The 17540-nt window shown below is 38.1% G+C and overlaps 1 protein-coding gene across 3 annotated transcripts in view; it reads left to right on the forward strand.

The window, feature by feature from the left end:
* The window catches only part of atp9b (ATPase phospholipid transporting 9B), a 53636-nt gene extending 44510 nt beyond the window's left edge, over window positions 1-9126 (forward strand). For 2 of the 3 annotated variants that reach the window (XM_088090083.1, XM_088090084.1), the window contains exons 23-30: window positions 455-519; window positions 1259-1414; window positions 1694-1758; window positions 2082-2190; window positions 3055-3112; window positions 4026-4229; window positions 5160-5192; window positions 5581-9126. In XM_088090083.1, the coding sequence (XP_087946209.1) occupies window positions 455-519; window positions 1259-1414; window positions 1694-1758; window positions 2082-2190; window positions 3055-3112; window positions 4026-4229; window positions 5160-5192; window positions 5581-5717 (827 nt within the window). In that variant the 3' untranslated portion in view covers window positions 5718-9126. The remainder of the gene's footprint in view (window positions 1-454; window positions 520-1258; window positions 1415-1693; window positions 1759-2081; window positions 2191-3054; window positions 3113-4025; window positions 4230-5159; window positions 5193-5580) is intronic. The other variant, XM_042506389.2, reaches the window with a different exon arrangement.
* The last annotated feature ends 8414 nt before the right edge of the window (window positions 9127-17540 follow it).

Genomic DNA, 17540 nt, shown 5'->3' on the forward strand with positions numbered 1-17540 from the left:
GCACCAGTCCACAGACAGTCCGGGAAATTCTGTTGGGTAAAACAAGTCTGTGTGTATTCATCCAAGTTTTAGGGAAGGATTTTTTTGGAAAATGTGTACAACAATCCATTAACAAGATTAAATAAATAAGCAATCCACTGTATCATTTCATACTCTGATGATTGGGAGAACGTTGATTGGTTACTAGAAATGACTTGCCATATCCCAGTTCTGACTATTAAACTTAAAGGTGCTGACGATGCATTTGAGTCTGGAATGGATGTAAATTACTGAAACGCACACACACAAAAGCAGAAATGTTTTACTGTGTTTATCCACAAGATGGCAGTCACAGTTCACTAGGGGATGCACCAGCAATGTCTGCTATTTTTCTAACCTTTTTTCTAACCTCAAGCATACATTATAGAATAATGTGTTTTTTAATGGTTTGGTTTTTTTTTTCATTTTGTGTCAGGTGATGGAGGAAATGATGTCAGTATGATCCAGGCTGCAGACTGTGGTATTGGAATTGAAGGAAAGGTAAAGGCCTCTATACACTACACAAACAGTTACCACAGAGCTTTTCATTGAGAGCTGATGGGTTTTCTTTGATTCGGCCCTGTAACTTAATTAAGTCAGATTTATCTGACAATCTTGGGTAAAGATGTTTAGCACTCAGTCCATTAACCCTTTGAAACCTGAGCAAATTGGCTTGATTTCTTTCAGAAACATGGGAAGAAGGCAATGAGCAACTCAAGGAGCAATGACCAAAAATTAGCAAAAAGAAATTGTAAAAAGTTAAAAAATCAAACAAAACAAAACAAAACAAAACAAAACAAAACAAAGGATCAACTGAAGGTTAGGGGGAAAAATCTGAGAAAAGCAAAAAATAATTAATTAAATCATTAAATCATTACATCAACAAATACACAGTAATACTTGAAGGTGTCTGAGCATAGCACAAAAAAAGAGATATCCAGCCAGGTTTCAAAGGGTTAAAGGACTACTTTATCCCCAGAGTGAACATTTTGATATTTACTTTTAAACTTTGTTTCTCACATGCCTCCACGGTGAACGGAGAATCCAGAAACTGAGGAAATTCTTGATGAATTGAGGTCATAGGAGTCTGTGTTAAAGAGTTACATGCAGCACTTTTAATTTGTAAAACTATGTCTTTCAGTGGTGATTTCATTTAACTGAAGGTCACACATTTTTCTAATCTGTTAAGAAATTCAGTGGCACACGAACCACATGATTCTTTATTCTTGTGTGTAAACAGGAAGGGAAGCAGGCGTCTCTGGCTGCAGACTTCTCCATCACTCAGTTTAAGCACATCGGTCGCCTGCTCATGGTTCACGGCAGGAACAGCTACAAGCGCTCTGCAGCATTGGGTCAGTTCGTCATGCACAGAGGCATGATCATCTCCACCATGCAGGTACTGAAATCATCATATCACTGACAGAATAGATTTTAGACATTACTTGTTTTGATAAATTTAAATAAAAATGAGTCACCTCATGTTTTTAATTACTTATTTATTTTATGACTGCATTTAGTTTGTCTTTTCAGAATCCTGTGCGTTGACTTAGTCCAGATGTCTGCTTAAAATTAATAGTCTTGTTTGAAAATTGGGGTGAAGCAAGACAGTTTTCCACAGGGTGGACCATAAAGTTCCTCAGCAAACTTTAATACAATGTTTTTTTTCTGTCCTCAGGCTGTCTTCTCCTCTGTATTTTACTTTGCCTCTGTGCCCTTGTACCAGGGTTTCCTCATGGTTGGGTATGTACTTTCCCCAGATGTCTTGTTGTGGAGAAAAAAAGACTTTTTGTTTTAATTTTGTGCACCTTGTCACAGATATACCCAGACCGTCCAAGCATAACTAACATCCTGGTTGTACTGACATTCTCTAAGTTGCCTGTTTGCATCATAATACTGTAATTTGCTGAAACACTACAGTCTTTGAAAAGGCAAGATATGACAAGTCTAACAACAACTAATATCACAAGAGCTGCAAAACACAGATGTGTGCATATATTTGATAATGTAAGCATGTAATGTTGTTGTCCTTTCTGTCCGTCTAAACACTGCTTTGTTATGTGCAGGTATGCCACCATCTACACCATGTTCCCGGTGTTCTCCCTGGTTCTGGACCAAGATGTGAAGCCAGAGATGGCTCTGCTGTACCCCGAGCTCTATAAAGACCTCACCAAGGTACAGTGCCCCATTTTTTTTTTATTTTTTATTTTTTAAAAAGTGCTTGGTGAAATGAATTCACTCTATCTGCATTCTCTTCCCCTAACAAATTTATTTTATTTTTTTAAAAACCCTTTATCCACCATTTAGTTCATACATATAACCAAATACAAAGTCAACAAAGTAATGATAGATTTGATATTGGATAAAAGAAAGAAACAACAATGAACAGAAAGATACTTTAAAATAAAGAAAGCAAAAGCAAGAACAAAAGTCAATGAAAACAAACAAACAAATAGAGCGATTATTGCTTGGGTTTAGTTACATTTCATGTAAGAGTTTGCAGGATTGGTTTGGTCTGGTGTTACTCATCCTTTCTGCTCGTGCCTACACAAATACACCTTTTCATAAAAAAAAAACTTTTTCTCTCATCCTTTCCTGCTTCCCTTTTTTCCTTTCCTTCCCCTCATTTAAATTTCTATCTTTATTCTGGCATCAGTTCACTGGCATTGTGATAGAGAATCATTGAATATGTTTCATTGTTGTTTTTTTTTGCAGAGCTGATTGTTTTTCCAGTGATATCTGTTGTGTTAGGAGATAACCACTGTGGGATATTGACCTTTTTCCTTTTTTTCCCCTTGTTTGGTGATAGTTAGGGCCACAAGGTATTTAATTTGAGCATTTGTTGAGTTTATCTAGATCACCAACTATGCATAGAGAGGGCGATAACAGAATGGCACAGCCAAGGAATTTGGATAGTGTGGTGGTTACTTGTTGCCAGAAATGCTGTATTGGTAAACAGGCCCCTACCAACTTTAAGCAGAACATGTCCTGTGAACGTACAGTATGTTGTACTCATAGATGTTTTTTTCTCTTTTTTAGGGGCGTTCATTATCTTTCAAAACTTTCCTCATCTGGGTTTTGATCAGTGTGTATCAAGGTAAGGTGCATGGACTCATTCTAACAAGCAATTTTAATATAGATATTATAAATATTACAGAACCATATACATATACATATATGACAGTATCTGTAAAGAATGACCAGTCTGGCACAGAGCAACTCTTCAACCACCATTTCATCATTCCAACTGTGTCTTAATACCAGGGTCCCCGGGCCCCTTCAAACTCTCGGACAGTCACTTTCTCAGTATCTTAGGTTTCCAACCGCCATCCGCTTTTACATGCAGGCTTTTGTCTGTCCAGTAAATCGATATTTCTGTAATCGCTAAGCCATGCAGCGTGTGAGAAAGATCCATGTTCCTGCTCGAGCATGACTTCCTGACAGCTCAAGGTTTTTAATTAAAGGCCGATACCAGGTCTGTGAAAGAAAAAAAAAGAAACATGAAGACGATATGAGAGGACGACAGCAGTGGGGGAAATATTAGGCACCAATGTCGCTTAATTTATTACAGAGTTTGACTCTCTGGAATGTGCTGTATGAAGACTGTATGAAAAAGCAATTATGTTATCAGTTATAGGCTATTAAGCTCAATTTGTGTTGTGTTATGATAAAATGAAGGGCTATCAAGATACAGCAGGCGCCCAAAGATGAGTGAGTGTCTGGACACTGGAAGATGTTAATCAGTTGGAGACACTGGGGCACATTTTAATCTCTTAAATAACGGTATTAAATCTGTCCTCTGCAGAAACATTAATCCTTAACTCAGTGTCTCAGTCAGCTGATTGTGGGGAAAAAAATTTAATAAAGAAAGAATGCATGAAGAAAAATTGTCCCGCAGGAAACCACACACAGACACAACCACTTTTCGTCTTCCAGGTTAAACTTTTTCAAACTCCTCAAACAACTAAATTTTTGTGCGGATGTCGATTTGTTTCCTTTGGCGCCACCAGGTGGCATCCTCATGTATGGTGCGCTGGTGCTGTTTGAGTCGGAGTTCGTGCACGTGGTCGCTATCTCCTTCACAGCGCTCATCCTGACCGAACTGCTGATGGTGGCGCTGACGATTCGCACTTGGCACTGGCTCATGGTGGTGGCTGAGTTCTTCAGCCTGGGCTGCTACCTCGCCTCGCTCGCCTTCCTCAATGAATACTTTGGTAGGTATCCTATTTTTTTCTCCTTTTGCCTTTGAAAACTACAGTAATTAAAAGAAAAGCTTTTTTTTAAGTTCCAGAATATATCTTTGAAATTAGTTAGTTAATTAGTAATAAATAGTTTAATGTGCTGAAGCTTAAAACTGTGCAAACTTAAAAGATTTAAAATTTTAAGATATACTATGCAGGAATTGTCAGCTACTGTTGTAAACAGTATCGGTGGTGTAAGTGAAACCCAGTCCCACATTCACTCTTGCTGTGTCTGCAAGTTTCACAGCTTCCTTTAGATGTCTGGTATCTGATCACTACCTTTATATAAAGTCCCGACCTCCCCTGAGTGCTGTGCCCGGAAGCATCCCAAATGTAGAAAAATAAGAAAAAAAATAAGAACATACAGGCAGATTACATCAGAATAAAAAAACTAAAATATAGGTAGAAAGTGAATTTAATGGGAAAAAAAACAGAAACTAGAAAATAAACACCCAAACTCATGCTCACACAGCTGTTTGGTCATACACGCTCAGTACCCACATATGTGTGTAGTCATGAAGTTACACAGGAAAAAAAGAGTATTGCTCATAATCGATGGTTACTGTTTCGATGTCTGTTTCAGATCTGTTTTTTACTTTTGTTGCACATTGCTTTGACTTTCTCCTAGTGAGCCTTTAGTGCAGAAGAAGGATAACTTTACTTTTTGGTTTGTTAAGTCCAGTATTGAACTGGGCACTTCAAGGCGCCACGGTATTCTTCACTGCACCTGCTTTGTGTTGATTTTGATGCAACTCTGTCTGACACCCAAGTGCTGTGCAGTAGTTCAGCCCTCAGCTCTGTGCTTTTATTGCTCCCTCTCTCCCTCTCTGTTCACTGCTAACCTTTGTCCTGCACTCACTCTATTTCTGCTGCATTTCTTTTGCTTCTGTATGTTGGCAACAGGCATAGGCAGGGTGTCCTTTGGAGCTTTCCTTGGTAGGTGTGCAGCCTGTAAATTCATCTCCTCATCCCCCTCATGCACCTGTCTGCATTTGTTACGTCTCTGTGTTTCAGTGATGTTTTACTGTTATCTTTTTGCCTGATTTGATTTTTTGTTACATCATGTGTGCTGCAGGTGTTCGTCTTGTGTCATTCCACTGTTGGCTTTTCATTGTAGTGTTGTGACAAATGCACAAACTTGGACATGTGATTCTATTCAACACATCAAAACCAGCATCTGACGTTGACTTTCTAAGCCCGATCTAAACCATTTTTTTTCTTCAAGTGACTCTTTCATTACTTGAATGAAAACCCATTCACCCATTCAATCATAACACAATACATAGACGTATATTTAAGCTGTTTTCCCTCTTTTTTCTCGCAGACTTGTCGTTCATCACGACCTGGCCTTTCCTGTGGAAGGTGCTCGCCATCACGCTGGTCAGCTGTCTTCCGCTCTACATAATCAAATACCTGAAACGCAAGTTTTCCCCACCGAGCTACTCCAAACTGTCCTCATGAGCCAAACTTGGATTACTTGTGTTTGTTTTGAAGTTTTTTCATGCTTCTCTGAGCTTTTCTATTTTCAGCACTTTTCTTTTTAACTCACTGACCCTCAGTGATGGACAGGTAAGAAACCACTGGAACAATCGAAAATGGATTATGTCACTGAGATTTGGGATTACTTGAAAAAACGGAGCACATAAAAACAAACTATAGAAGGACGGACTTAGTCACACAAAAGAAGGGCAAAATGGTGTAAATGACTGCACTTCGAACTTGACCTCGAAAGGGTCAGTCTGCCTTCTTTTGTTTTAAAGCATTTTCCAACAAATCAGCTTCAACTGTCATTTTATACAGATCTGATGCGTTTCTTTCGATGTTTAAAATTTTATATGTGGGATTTTTTTAAGTGTTATTTTTTATTCCATGTGTTAAATACAGTCGCTGGCCTGCGTCTTTGAACAGTGTTGAGTTGCTGTAAGGGATTTAAAAAAAAATCATTTATTTTAATGTTTTTGTATGTTACTGTAAATAAAGCCTTTACATGCAGCTTTGATCGCTGCTGCTGTACATGTAAAACCTCACCGCGTTTAAAGGGACAGTTCACCCCACGTATTTTCCACTTAGCTGTAGTGCTGTTTATCAGTCTAGCTTGTTTTGGTGTGAGCTGCTGAGTGTTGGCGATATCTGCCGTAGAAATGTCTGCCTTCTCTCCACTTTAATGGAACTAAATGGCACTTGGCTTGCAGCGCTCAAAGCACCAAAAAATACATTTGAAAAGTAGATAGCATTGTTTCTTTCCAGAAGTCATGACTTGGTTGCTCAAGATAATCCACAGACCTTGTTGTGAGCAGTTTCATGTGTTTTCTTACTACTGAACTTCACCCACCAACTGTGCCACTGCACAGAAGGAAGCGTGCACCTACTCATGGACGAGAGCAGCACGCGATGTAAACATGAGCCCTTTTTACATTGAAATTGTGTGATGGGGGAAAGTTCCTAACAATGCAGGCGTCTTGTAGCTCCCTTTAGTGTGACATAAGGTGTGTTTTTAGCACTTTTTATAAAAATGACATAACATGGCAATAACAATCATTTACCATCTCTGTAATATCGTGATTCTTCTCGCCCTCTGCTCTGAATGTTAGGAGCACGGGACCTCTTTGTCTCTGCAATTTGCAGACAATTTTGAGTGCTCTTCTTCTTCTTCTTTGAACTAGCTGCTAACTGCAACTTACTGCTTTTTAAACCTACCAGCAGTGGGTCACATCATAGATTGTATATAAAGATGGACGACAAGCCCCCACTAACCACCTGCTATGCTTAAGAGAGGTTAAAATATCCAGACCGGCCATCTTGCACTGGTGAAGGAGTTGGGGAGTTCCCACCAAAACACCTGTTCGACCAATCGCCAGTAGCTCCATTGAATGCGAGCACACGGATTGACTGTCACAGCTGTCAATCATGGCAGAAATTCCCTTTTTGTATAATTTAATGACTCCGTAAGACTGAACTTATCATGAAAACAAACACTTGAACAAACATCAGGATGATGAGAACTACCTTCAGCGACGAAAATAGGAAAGTCCTATTCACGAACATGGAGAGGCGGGCTTTATGACCTATACTGCAGGCAGACACCAGGGGGCGATCGAGATTGAAAAGCTACACTTTCGGGGAGCTGCCGTGTTGCCCGTCTTTATATAAAGTCCATGGGGTCACATAGATAAACCGTCACAAACTCGTCCTGCTTGCTTGTCCTTTTTACACAGACGTCAATTCGGCGGTGTTTCCACATCGACCGCCAGCTTACAAAGGGGACAACTGTGTCCCACCATTTCACAGTTGCACCTTTTAAAATGAATGGCAAGGTGAAGCAGCAGCACGACATTCATGGTTTTAAAAGGCAGTGTAAGAGGGTATTAATGGTGTCCTTTTTGGCTGAGCTGTAAGTTTAGCTAAATCTGTGGTGTTGGGTGAGCTATCAGTAGATGCACACTTTTTTCTGCAGTAATTCAGTTGGTGGGTGTAGTTAAGTTGAAGAAATATAGTTCTTACATGAAACTGCTCACAACAAGGTCTGTGGATTATATTGAGTAACGAGAATTCACTGTTGAGTCTGTCAAATGTATTTCTTTACCACTTTGTGCACCATCTAGTTTCATTATATCAGAGAAAAGGCAGACATCTCTATGGCCAACACCTCCATCACTCAGAAACTCTCACTAAAGCAATCTATACTGACAAATAGCTCTACAGGTAAAGGGAAAAATATTTTCATTTTGGGGTGAACTGTCCTTTAGAGTCTTTAAATAACATTTACGATGACATTCACAAAGAAAATGCTGGGACTTGCTTCAAGCAGAATTTCTGTGCGTTTGCTGCTTTGCGTCTTTTACGTGATATAAGACGGCGAATGACATCAATCATCATCTCCATTGTATAAAACCAGCACTCCATAGCATCATTAAATGTTGTATTATCAGATTATTTGGCCTTGATTATACTGCATAACTTTACATTTATGATGTCTGTCGGTGGCCATCGGTCCTCCTGTTGGGACATGGCACCTCGCTTTGTGCCTCATTATGATGTATGTTAATGTACCGAAGCTGCGTCTCACAGCTTTGGATGTTTCAAACAATCACAGGTTTGTTTTGGTTAGTGTTTGTTTTGGTTTCCTCTGCAGCCAGATCTGAACTTCCAGGAGCTTGAATTCTGCTGCTCTTCTCTGAGAATATTTTTCTCTTGGTAAAACTACTTAAAAAGTCACAGCGAGGGACCCTGAAACACTGAAGTCTGTATGTATTTTTCGGCCTTTGTTGACATTATGACTCTGCTGGGCGTCTGTGTGACTTTGGCCGGTAGCGGACGTTGACATTCAGCTCTTTAAAAGGAGGGATGAGTTTTATCATTCGCTCCATGTACTGTGATTGTCGAGCATGTTTAGAGCACAGTGGAGGAAAGTAAAACTGATCCTTTAAATGTACAGTTCAGTGAACAGGGGCTAGTCTAGCTATGTTTATGAGTCAGGTTGTCATTTCTTTCTAAATTGAGTTAATCTCAGGTTGATCATTCCTAAACATAAGTTATAGTATTTTATTGGCAACCGTATTGTAAAATGTAGCTACACTATAAGAAAAAAGACAAATACCGGATGTAGTTATTTGGGGGAAAAGTTTGTGCGACTGCGACACTTTGATGCAAATTGCATTTAGGTTTTCAATTTACATTCTTATGAAAAAGCAATTCCAAATGTTGATCCCTGTGTGTTCTGTCGAGGTCTTCGTTCTGTGAATGTGATGTATAAACTTTTCTTTTGTGTCAACTTGCTTTCCATGTCCTACACTGCGATTTCTAACAGTATGTCTTATTTATAGTATTGTTATTGATTAATACATAATAAAGAGACGACAGATGCCAGAAAGTTCCCCTTTTTATATTTCAATAGGAACAAAAACTCTAGACAATTATTATATTTATGAAGTTCACCATGTGGCCACTAGATGGAGTTAGAGACTAAAGCCTTGACTGAAGAGGTTGTGGATCACAGTAGGAGAAGCACTGTAGTAAAATGCACAATATTATTGACCTTTTCACAGAAATTATGCTCATAGTTAAATACAAAAATTAAAAAGTTTAGATTATGAAAATTCTGCTTGCTCTGCTGAGATTACAAATATAAAGTGTAAAACTGTTTAAGAGCTCATTACCGAATATAAATATTTTAAAATCCCCCATGACCACTGCTTTTTTAGTTCATAAATATGATTTCAAAAATGAACATTATTAAACTTAACAAACCTTTGTGACTTCCCTACGCTCCAAGTGACATGTTTTTAAGAGAATTAATGAGTTTTTTTTGGGGGGGGGGTTCATTCTTTGTAGATAGAAGCTACATTTTAAATCCAGAAAAATACTTATGTATTCAGTTTACACAGATATTGCTTTTTGCAACTTTGTAAGAAGTACTTACATTTGTAACTGTCTCTACTGATACCAGTCAAATCAAACTGTCCATAATCTGAGTAAAACCTTAAAGGCATTGAGACTTTTTTTTTTTTTTTGAAGCTATCGTCATTTTTCCTTGTAAAAAAGCCTGTGGGATTTTTCCATTGGATTTTGGATAAAATAAATGTTAACCATCCTGACACTTTTTGTTCAGCAGGATAATCATCACAAGTGAACACCACTTTTGTGATTTTTTAGGTGTACATGTAATTGACAGAAGTATAAAGCTAACATTAGGCTTTAAACAAACTACAACACAATCACTGGACTTAATGTCGCCACTATAATAATACACGATTACTTTCTGCAATCTTATATAGCCACTTGTTAGCAACTGCCATTTTTAAGAAACATGAAAGCTTCAAAATTCACAAGTCAGGTGTTTGCTGATGTATTTTATAGTGCAGAACAAAATGTGAAAGTCTCTTCAGTTTGTGTTAACCACATTTCAGGCTTCTAACCAAAAACCCATTCAAAAAACCCATGAACATTTAGACAAGGGAACTGTTACTGCAAACATGCTAACTCATTTTCGCATTTTAGGACTAATTTCTGTGGCACTTTTATTGCACAGCAGCCTATTAGGATTTATCCCTTCCTGTTCTCTATCTGGATTTCTATTCATAAAAGTCATGTGATTACAAACAAGCTAGTCAAAACTGGGTAATTAGGCTTTTTTTGTGGAAAAAGGCATTAACATTAATAAAAATTACTATTGAACTCACAGGTATTTTTATATGAAAACTTTTAAACTTTAAAAACATTTTTTTAAAGTGTAAAGAAGGAGTAGATGTAATTTTGCAAAAAAGCATATGTAGAAACTTTTGTAAAAAAAAAAAAAAAAAGAAATATCAAACCAGTAATTTAAATTAAAGATTGTGTTTTAAAACATGTCGTAAGGGGATCTTTAGATGAGGCCTTACTGTGTGTGACGAGAGCCAAAGTTAGAGAACGCTTTTTAAACATGCCCCTGTAGTAATTACAGATTGTGCCTTTAAATGCGAACGCTGTGGAGGAAGTTTACAGTAAAAAAAAAGATATGTTTTAGTATGTAATCTAAGGCAGTCATGGAGCAAACAGACAATGTGTTATCAATTTCTCCCTGCAGAGCAGGAAGTACTTTGTGGATGGAGGAGTGACCCAGTGATGAATGTGATGGTCCGCTGGCTTTAACATGTTAAGAAATGTTGTCTTTCATCTCCTCGTTTTCACTTTGTAGCTGCTCATCCGCGGGAGGGAGAGAAGTGCCGCGCCATAGGTTGTGTTTAACTGTTCCTACAGTTTGTGCGTCTATGGAAGATCATTGTGGTGTGTTTTCCAAAGCAGCTGCAGTTAATGTGCTGCATGAGGAGCTTTGATGGAGCGGATAATGTTCATGTGACTAATGATTTATTGTACTAACAGAGAACAGTTTGTCTTTGTTGGAGCGATCTTCCTTTCATGCAGTTTTTGTATTTTAATTTATGGTTTCTTGCTGTAATGTTGAGATCAGTCTGAGTCGTCTTTTCATATATTTTGTGAAATTTTTAAGCAAAAAACACCTCAGATAATTAGAAACAAAACTTTCAAATTGTTTTAAAAAATACATAAAATACTGACAAAACTAAAACCAAGAAGATCAATGAATACAATTCTTATTAAAAGCCTCTGAAATAACAGACAGTGCTTCAGATTAAAAGCAGATTTAACATATTTGAGCTCTCCATTTGATAATTTAGCACTTAGGCATAATTTACATTTCCTGGTCATTTAGTTAAACTTTACAGAAACATCTGGATTTGACTCTCCTAATGACCTTTAGTTGCTCAATGGCTCATACAGTCGAGTGTAAAAAGATAAATATTTATGTATCTGGGAAACTCCAGAGTTGTACTTTTACAGCCCAGTCACCAGAAGAAAATGTTGGCATAAAATGAGTCAAACGGATATTGAACTGTTGTCATTTGACTAGTTCAAAAGAAAACAGAATTTCTTGTTAGTTATTTTGATGAAAACACACATAGTCACAAGAGCTCAGTTTGAGAGCTCTGTTTTGGCCTATTTTCACGCTTATTTTTCTTGTTAACAAAATACAATCGTACTCCAATCCAAGGTTTTCTCTTTTGATGAACTTAGACTAATGTTGCCTTAATTTTCTTATCAACTCAAACTCGACAGACACAAAGTAAAAGTCAGCAAAACCATCATAGTTAGTTTTCTTAGTAGTATGGTTAGTTATTCCACAGCTCTAACAGTCACTAACTCTGGTTTGTTCACAGTAAAACCTTACATGCTGCAAGTGTTAAAGTGATTGTGCTGATTATCCAAGCGGCATTAACGTTACATCAGGAGATAGTCCACAATTTCATGGAGGAATTGTGGATTCAAAACTTTGGCATGATCCTCTCATCTGTGGAGGAGTTATGTGATGATGCACTAGCGCTTCTCTGAGCGCCTGCTGCGTGATGCCCGAGGGAGCCAGTTCCTTCATCATGTGATATTAACAAAAAAGTGTAAAAAGTGCAGTTTGGGGAAATATGTCTTTTTCAAAATGCCTGAACCTCCTCATGCGAGTGTAAAGACGTTTTTTGTGAAAATGGGAGTTTTTTTTGGAAATTGACGTGTTTCCATTTGGCGTGATTTATATTTGCAGTTTCAATTTGAGGGTTAATGGAAACCCACCTAGTGAGTTTGCAACTTGCTGTAAGTTGGATTGTTTGTGCGGAAGTTCACAACAACTGTTGCAAAAGCATCGGTATAGATAAAAATGGCTGCCACTCTGACTATTCTGCTGTTGATTTGAATGGTAAAGTCCTCAGTACTCTCATTGTCTGTCTCATATGTTAAGTTTGTTTTATACATATCAGGATTGGTAAAGTGACGTAATATAAAGGCTGATGTTGTTGTCTGGTGGTGGAAGGGATGCTGAATGGTTTGTCAAGCTGCAGACCGCTGTTTAAAAACTTCGGCGGTTGTGATTTAGTGAACTGTTGTTTTTCCGGCACTACATGTAGATGTTTTGTTGCAACCTGCTGCAATTTTATCAGCAGCTCTTAAGGTCCGAATAGCAGCTGTTTTGAGACATCACTGTTTTTTTTCTGGGTTAGTGGCCCAAAAAGTGGTTGATTTTTTTACTGAAGCATTGCTGCTTGTCCTGCTGGGATTGTGCTCCCAAACGGGGGGTTTTAAGCCAAAACATGATCCTTTCCCAACCATAGCAAGACTCAAACAAAAGATCCACACACTGTACTAAAAGCTCTCAATAAGTTTTAATTTTGCAATGTCTCAATGTGGTTTGGTGCCTAAACCTAACCACACATTAACCACAGCATTGTTGAAAAATAAATTCTTAACATATAATCTACATAATAACATGCAAATGTAACAAATTCATGGTTTTGCAGAAATGTTCAGTGCCAGCGTTTTTCTAGTGGTTGAGTTTACTTTTAACACAAATGTTTCTGCAACTGAAATTTTGAATATACCTTGCCTAATCATGTCAAACTTGGGACAACTGGGTTTTTTTCTATTTATTGCATTATATTTTAGAATCTTTAGGACGTTTTTCCTCATTTTTCAAAAATCCTGTTTATTTATAAAAGTGGGATTTTTCAAGTGATGAAAACATTCATAGACGTTAGACACTTACCCCAAAGTTTGTCCGTACTAGATTTCAAGACTTTTGATCAATCAGCACAACAGTTTTGGCATTTTTCCTTATCATACTAAATATAGTTTTTGGGTAGAAGTACACCATAACAGAAGTGACGTGTTCACTCATCTGTACATCCATCATCTCTCCAGCCGCAGCTTTTAGGCCCATCTGAGTGCACAACATTTGTTCCCGAGTGAGGCAGGAAAAAAGCGAGCTGAAATATCCTAACTCATCTGTAAATAGCTCTTTATTGCAAAGAAGGACGAGGCTAAGTGCTCAGGTAGTTTCACAGGCCACAGAACCTCAGGGTTCTTAAAGATGATTATGTGCATTTGTCCTCCCCAGACAAAAACACAAAAGTAGCAGAGGACTTTTATGACATCAACTGATGCAGAAAAAAGCAAAAGTTGGTGCATCAAAATTCACCAGAATGCAGAAAATTAAGTGTTTGATGCTCAAAATTTTCTGGCAGAGGACCCCTTAACCCCTTTCATGCGTCCTTTGTATCAAAAGTAAAAGTAAAAGTAAACATAAAAAAAGAAATATGAATAAAATTAGAAAATAAATAATTAAATGTTTATTAAAATAGTTTATAATTTATTATTAGTTAAATATTTCTCTCTGAAATTTAGTAGAGTGAAAGTATAAAGTGGCATGAAAGGAAAATAATCTAATGTACATGCACCTCAAATTTGTATTGAAGTGCAGTATTTGAGTAAATGTACTTAATTACATCCCACCACTAAATTTATGTTTGTATTTCTTTGCTTTAGATTCAATTATGAAATCACGACCAGAGCTCTTATATCTCAGTCATGTTTTCTTCTTTTGCAGCACTTTGACAGTCAAATGTGTTTACATGCATTCAGTGCAGACTTTATGTAAAAACTACACAGATGAGAGTTAGACTGGACTGGACAAAGCCAACAACTTTTCTGTAGAGCTGCATGCTCAGATTTAACAGCGTGAGCACAGAATAACAGTGGAGCTCTTAAATTGTCAGAAGAGAGGTTTATAATCTCGTGTTTCATTTCTTGTACAACAAATTGTCGTGCATAATTTCATTTAAAGCCCTCCAGGATGGGGCCTCTTTGAAAACGCCTTTCTGCTTAAAAGCTAACCCCAGACACAAAACACTTATGCAGCAGAAATTTCAGATGCATGGAACATTTGTAAAATTAGTGTATATTTTTTTCACATTTTTGCTGTTTTTTATGCTGGAGGGAGACCTGCCATTATGCCATTATGCTATCTTGTTACTAAGCGGCTAAGTGGCTTCTGTAGCCATATTCCGTCTGACTGAGGTTGTTATAAAATTCCACTGCACCCTGTTTAAATTAAGAAACAACAACCAGTCGAGATTAAGTTACTGGTAATGATATTCCCCGACCGGCTTGATGGGAGAGAAGAGTTAAGATGTCTTGAGGAAGACCAGACTGTTGCTCATTCTGGGGTCCAGTTGGGAAAACATTCAATTATTTATAAAATACACAAAATGCAATACGGTTAGAATATAAGCTACTGTAGTTTCTAAATTGCAAACAGCTTCTGCATCTTCACCAGAAAAACATGCCAGACAACTTTTCAAACATTTTATTCTTTCGTAGTGATGAATTCAAGCAACAGCAAAGTGTTTACTGAAAATAATCAGAAAAATTAAAGCTTAATTTCTTGCTGTCAACATTGAAACTGAAAGGTGTTACGACTTACACGACCACTTGTTAGCTTGTAGTTTTGTACTACACAGTTAATAACATGCTTACAATGTGTAGGGTAAAAAAAGCACATTCGACCACATTTCATAGACTTTAGGTTAGAGAGTAGCTGAAGAATTGGTAGTGACCTTGTTGAAGTTCAGTTGACTGCATTGCCTTCTTTATTTCCAGTACTTACATTAAAAACTGGCAATTCAACTGCCTTAAACTTACAGATGTTGTCAGTGATAACAGTTAAGCTCAACTTCAATTGCTTTTGACTCTGTCTTCATTTCAAAGTGCTTCAATTTAACATCGACTACCATACAACATCTAATTTGAAAACATTTTGTTTACAGTTTTTACAATTTAACTTTTCTCAGAAAATGCATTTATTAGATTAAATACTTATTCATACTAATCGATGTACCCCTTCTGAAAAAGTACCAGTTATAGCATTATCCCTGTCCCATGTTTGTGAACCCATGGAGTCTAATTTTCTGTGATTATCATAATTGTATACTTTCGGACTTGCGCTTTTTATCTTGACTGAAACATATTCTGTTTGTGCACCCTTTTGTCAGTTTCACTGAGAATTTAAAATTGGTTTCTGAAGAATCATGTTCAGAAATGTTAAATCTACAGGTATCTTTACACTTATTAGGCTTTTTTAAATCAATAAAAATGCCTTTCAGGATGTTTTTTGGATCGGGATCATGTATGTCCTAACTTCCTCATGTCAACAGACTCAGTGTGTATCACAGCAACAAACTGGTCTATAGTGACCACACTTCCCTGCAGTTACAGTAGTTTCATTCTTGATTTATGTAAACGACCTCGGGCACATGGAGCCTGTGTGGCCACGACCAGCAGCTGAGAGATAGTAAAGTGCTGTGTGCCTCGGGGAGCTGTTGCCCAAGTTAACGCCTGCTTTGGGCCTGTTAGGGAGAGAAAATTAACCTCCCGGCCTTCTGCAAACGCTCCCTCGGCTATGAAAACTCCTCCCTCGGCTGTAACCAGGCAACGGGCCTTCACAACAGGAAACAGAGCAGGGGATTCCGTCACAGCAGCCGAGAAAAAAAGGAGAACATTGATGGGAGACAGGAAGTCTGACTGTAAGAAAGAGCAGGGTGGGGTGTGGTGTGGCGAGGGGGTCAGTGCTCCGTTGACAGGAGGCCGAACACAAAAATAACTGAGAGAAAAAAAACTGGCATTTTTTAGGTGCAAAAAGAAAGACATTCACTCCCTAATGGTGTAAACTGACCAGAATATAAATACAAGGTTGATAAATAGCAGTGACTCAATGATTACATCACCAGGTGGTGAGATTTCTGGCGTCCGAAGCAGTGACAAAAGCAGCATTCATGTGCTTTTTTTTGCATAGTTATACATAACACCAGTCATTTTTGTTTGATCTCTAACTACCTCTCTTTTCATGTCTCGTGTCTTTTCAGGTCACTGGATGCTCTGCCAAAGACGCTTTGAGGCTTTTGCACTTTTTCTTTTTTTTGTCGTCAATAGAGGTTGCAGATTACTTAAAGTCCCCTGAAACTAGTTTTCTGGGCACGGTCTGAACTCAACTCGTGGTCACAGAGACTATTTATAAAGTTTTATTATTCTACATCAAGAAACACTTTATAAAATAGCCGTTATGAGTGCACATATGGTGAGAGAGGGGTGTGCGAACGGGCTCCGGAACACAAAGAAGTACAGTAATATTTTTCTCAGTTTCCTTCCAGTTCATTTTTCCAAAACAAACAGGTGATTCAGCAGTGGGAAAGCCAGCATTTTGGGTTGTTTCTTAGTTTATGAATAACTTAAAATGCTGTCCAATGTTCCGTCGTGTTTTTGTTCAGACACAAATAAAGCCAGGTTCTGGATTCTGAGGGTTAGAACTGTGGAAAGAAAAGCGAGTTGAGGTCTTTTCCACCGCGCTGTGGCCAAACCACGTCATACCGGGCAGAGTATTCACAAAGTTTGGCCACATACGGGATGGCAGACGACAAAAATGTGTGGGTTTGTGACAGTGAGACCACCCCCAACCCTTCTATACTTCACCCCTCCTCCCATAATCTTAAAATTATGATAAACCAGGCAGAAGTTTGGGAAACGCGGTTGGGCAATACTCCTGGCAGTGGAGATCGCTGTGAGACGTGGGGTTAAATATGTATTTGAATGTTTCCTGGACTCCAGATGATCTACAGTCTGATTAAATTAGCGACGTGATTGTGTCACTCATTAGCCAAAAGGATAAAGGATGCTGTGTGCAGTGTGTTATTTTGTGTTTGTCCTCACTAAGCTGCTCTGTTAGCTCGCAGAGAAGGTCACACATTGGCACAGTGTGAAGGTCTCCCTGTAAACACAGTTTTCAGGGAGTAAAACCTGCCACCGTTGTAATGCGACAGCTCTGTGATGGAAATAACATTTTCACATGTAAACCATATTAAATCTTTTAGTTAAATAGATGCACTTTGGCAATAATGACAAGCAAAAAAATGTGCC

This window comes from Plectropomus leopardus, chromosome 17 (genome assembly GCF_026936395.1).
Source record: "Plectropomus leopardus strain MGB_pleo_1.0 chromosome 17, ASM2693639v1, whole genome shotgun sequence".
NCBI classification, from domain to species: domain Eukaryota; kingdom Metazoa; phylum Chordata; class Actinopteri; order Perciformes; family Serranidae; genus Plectropomus; species Plectropomus leopardus.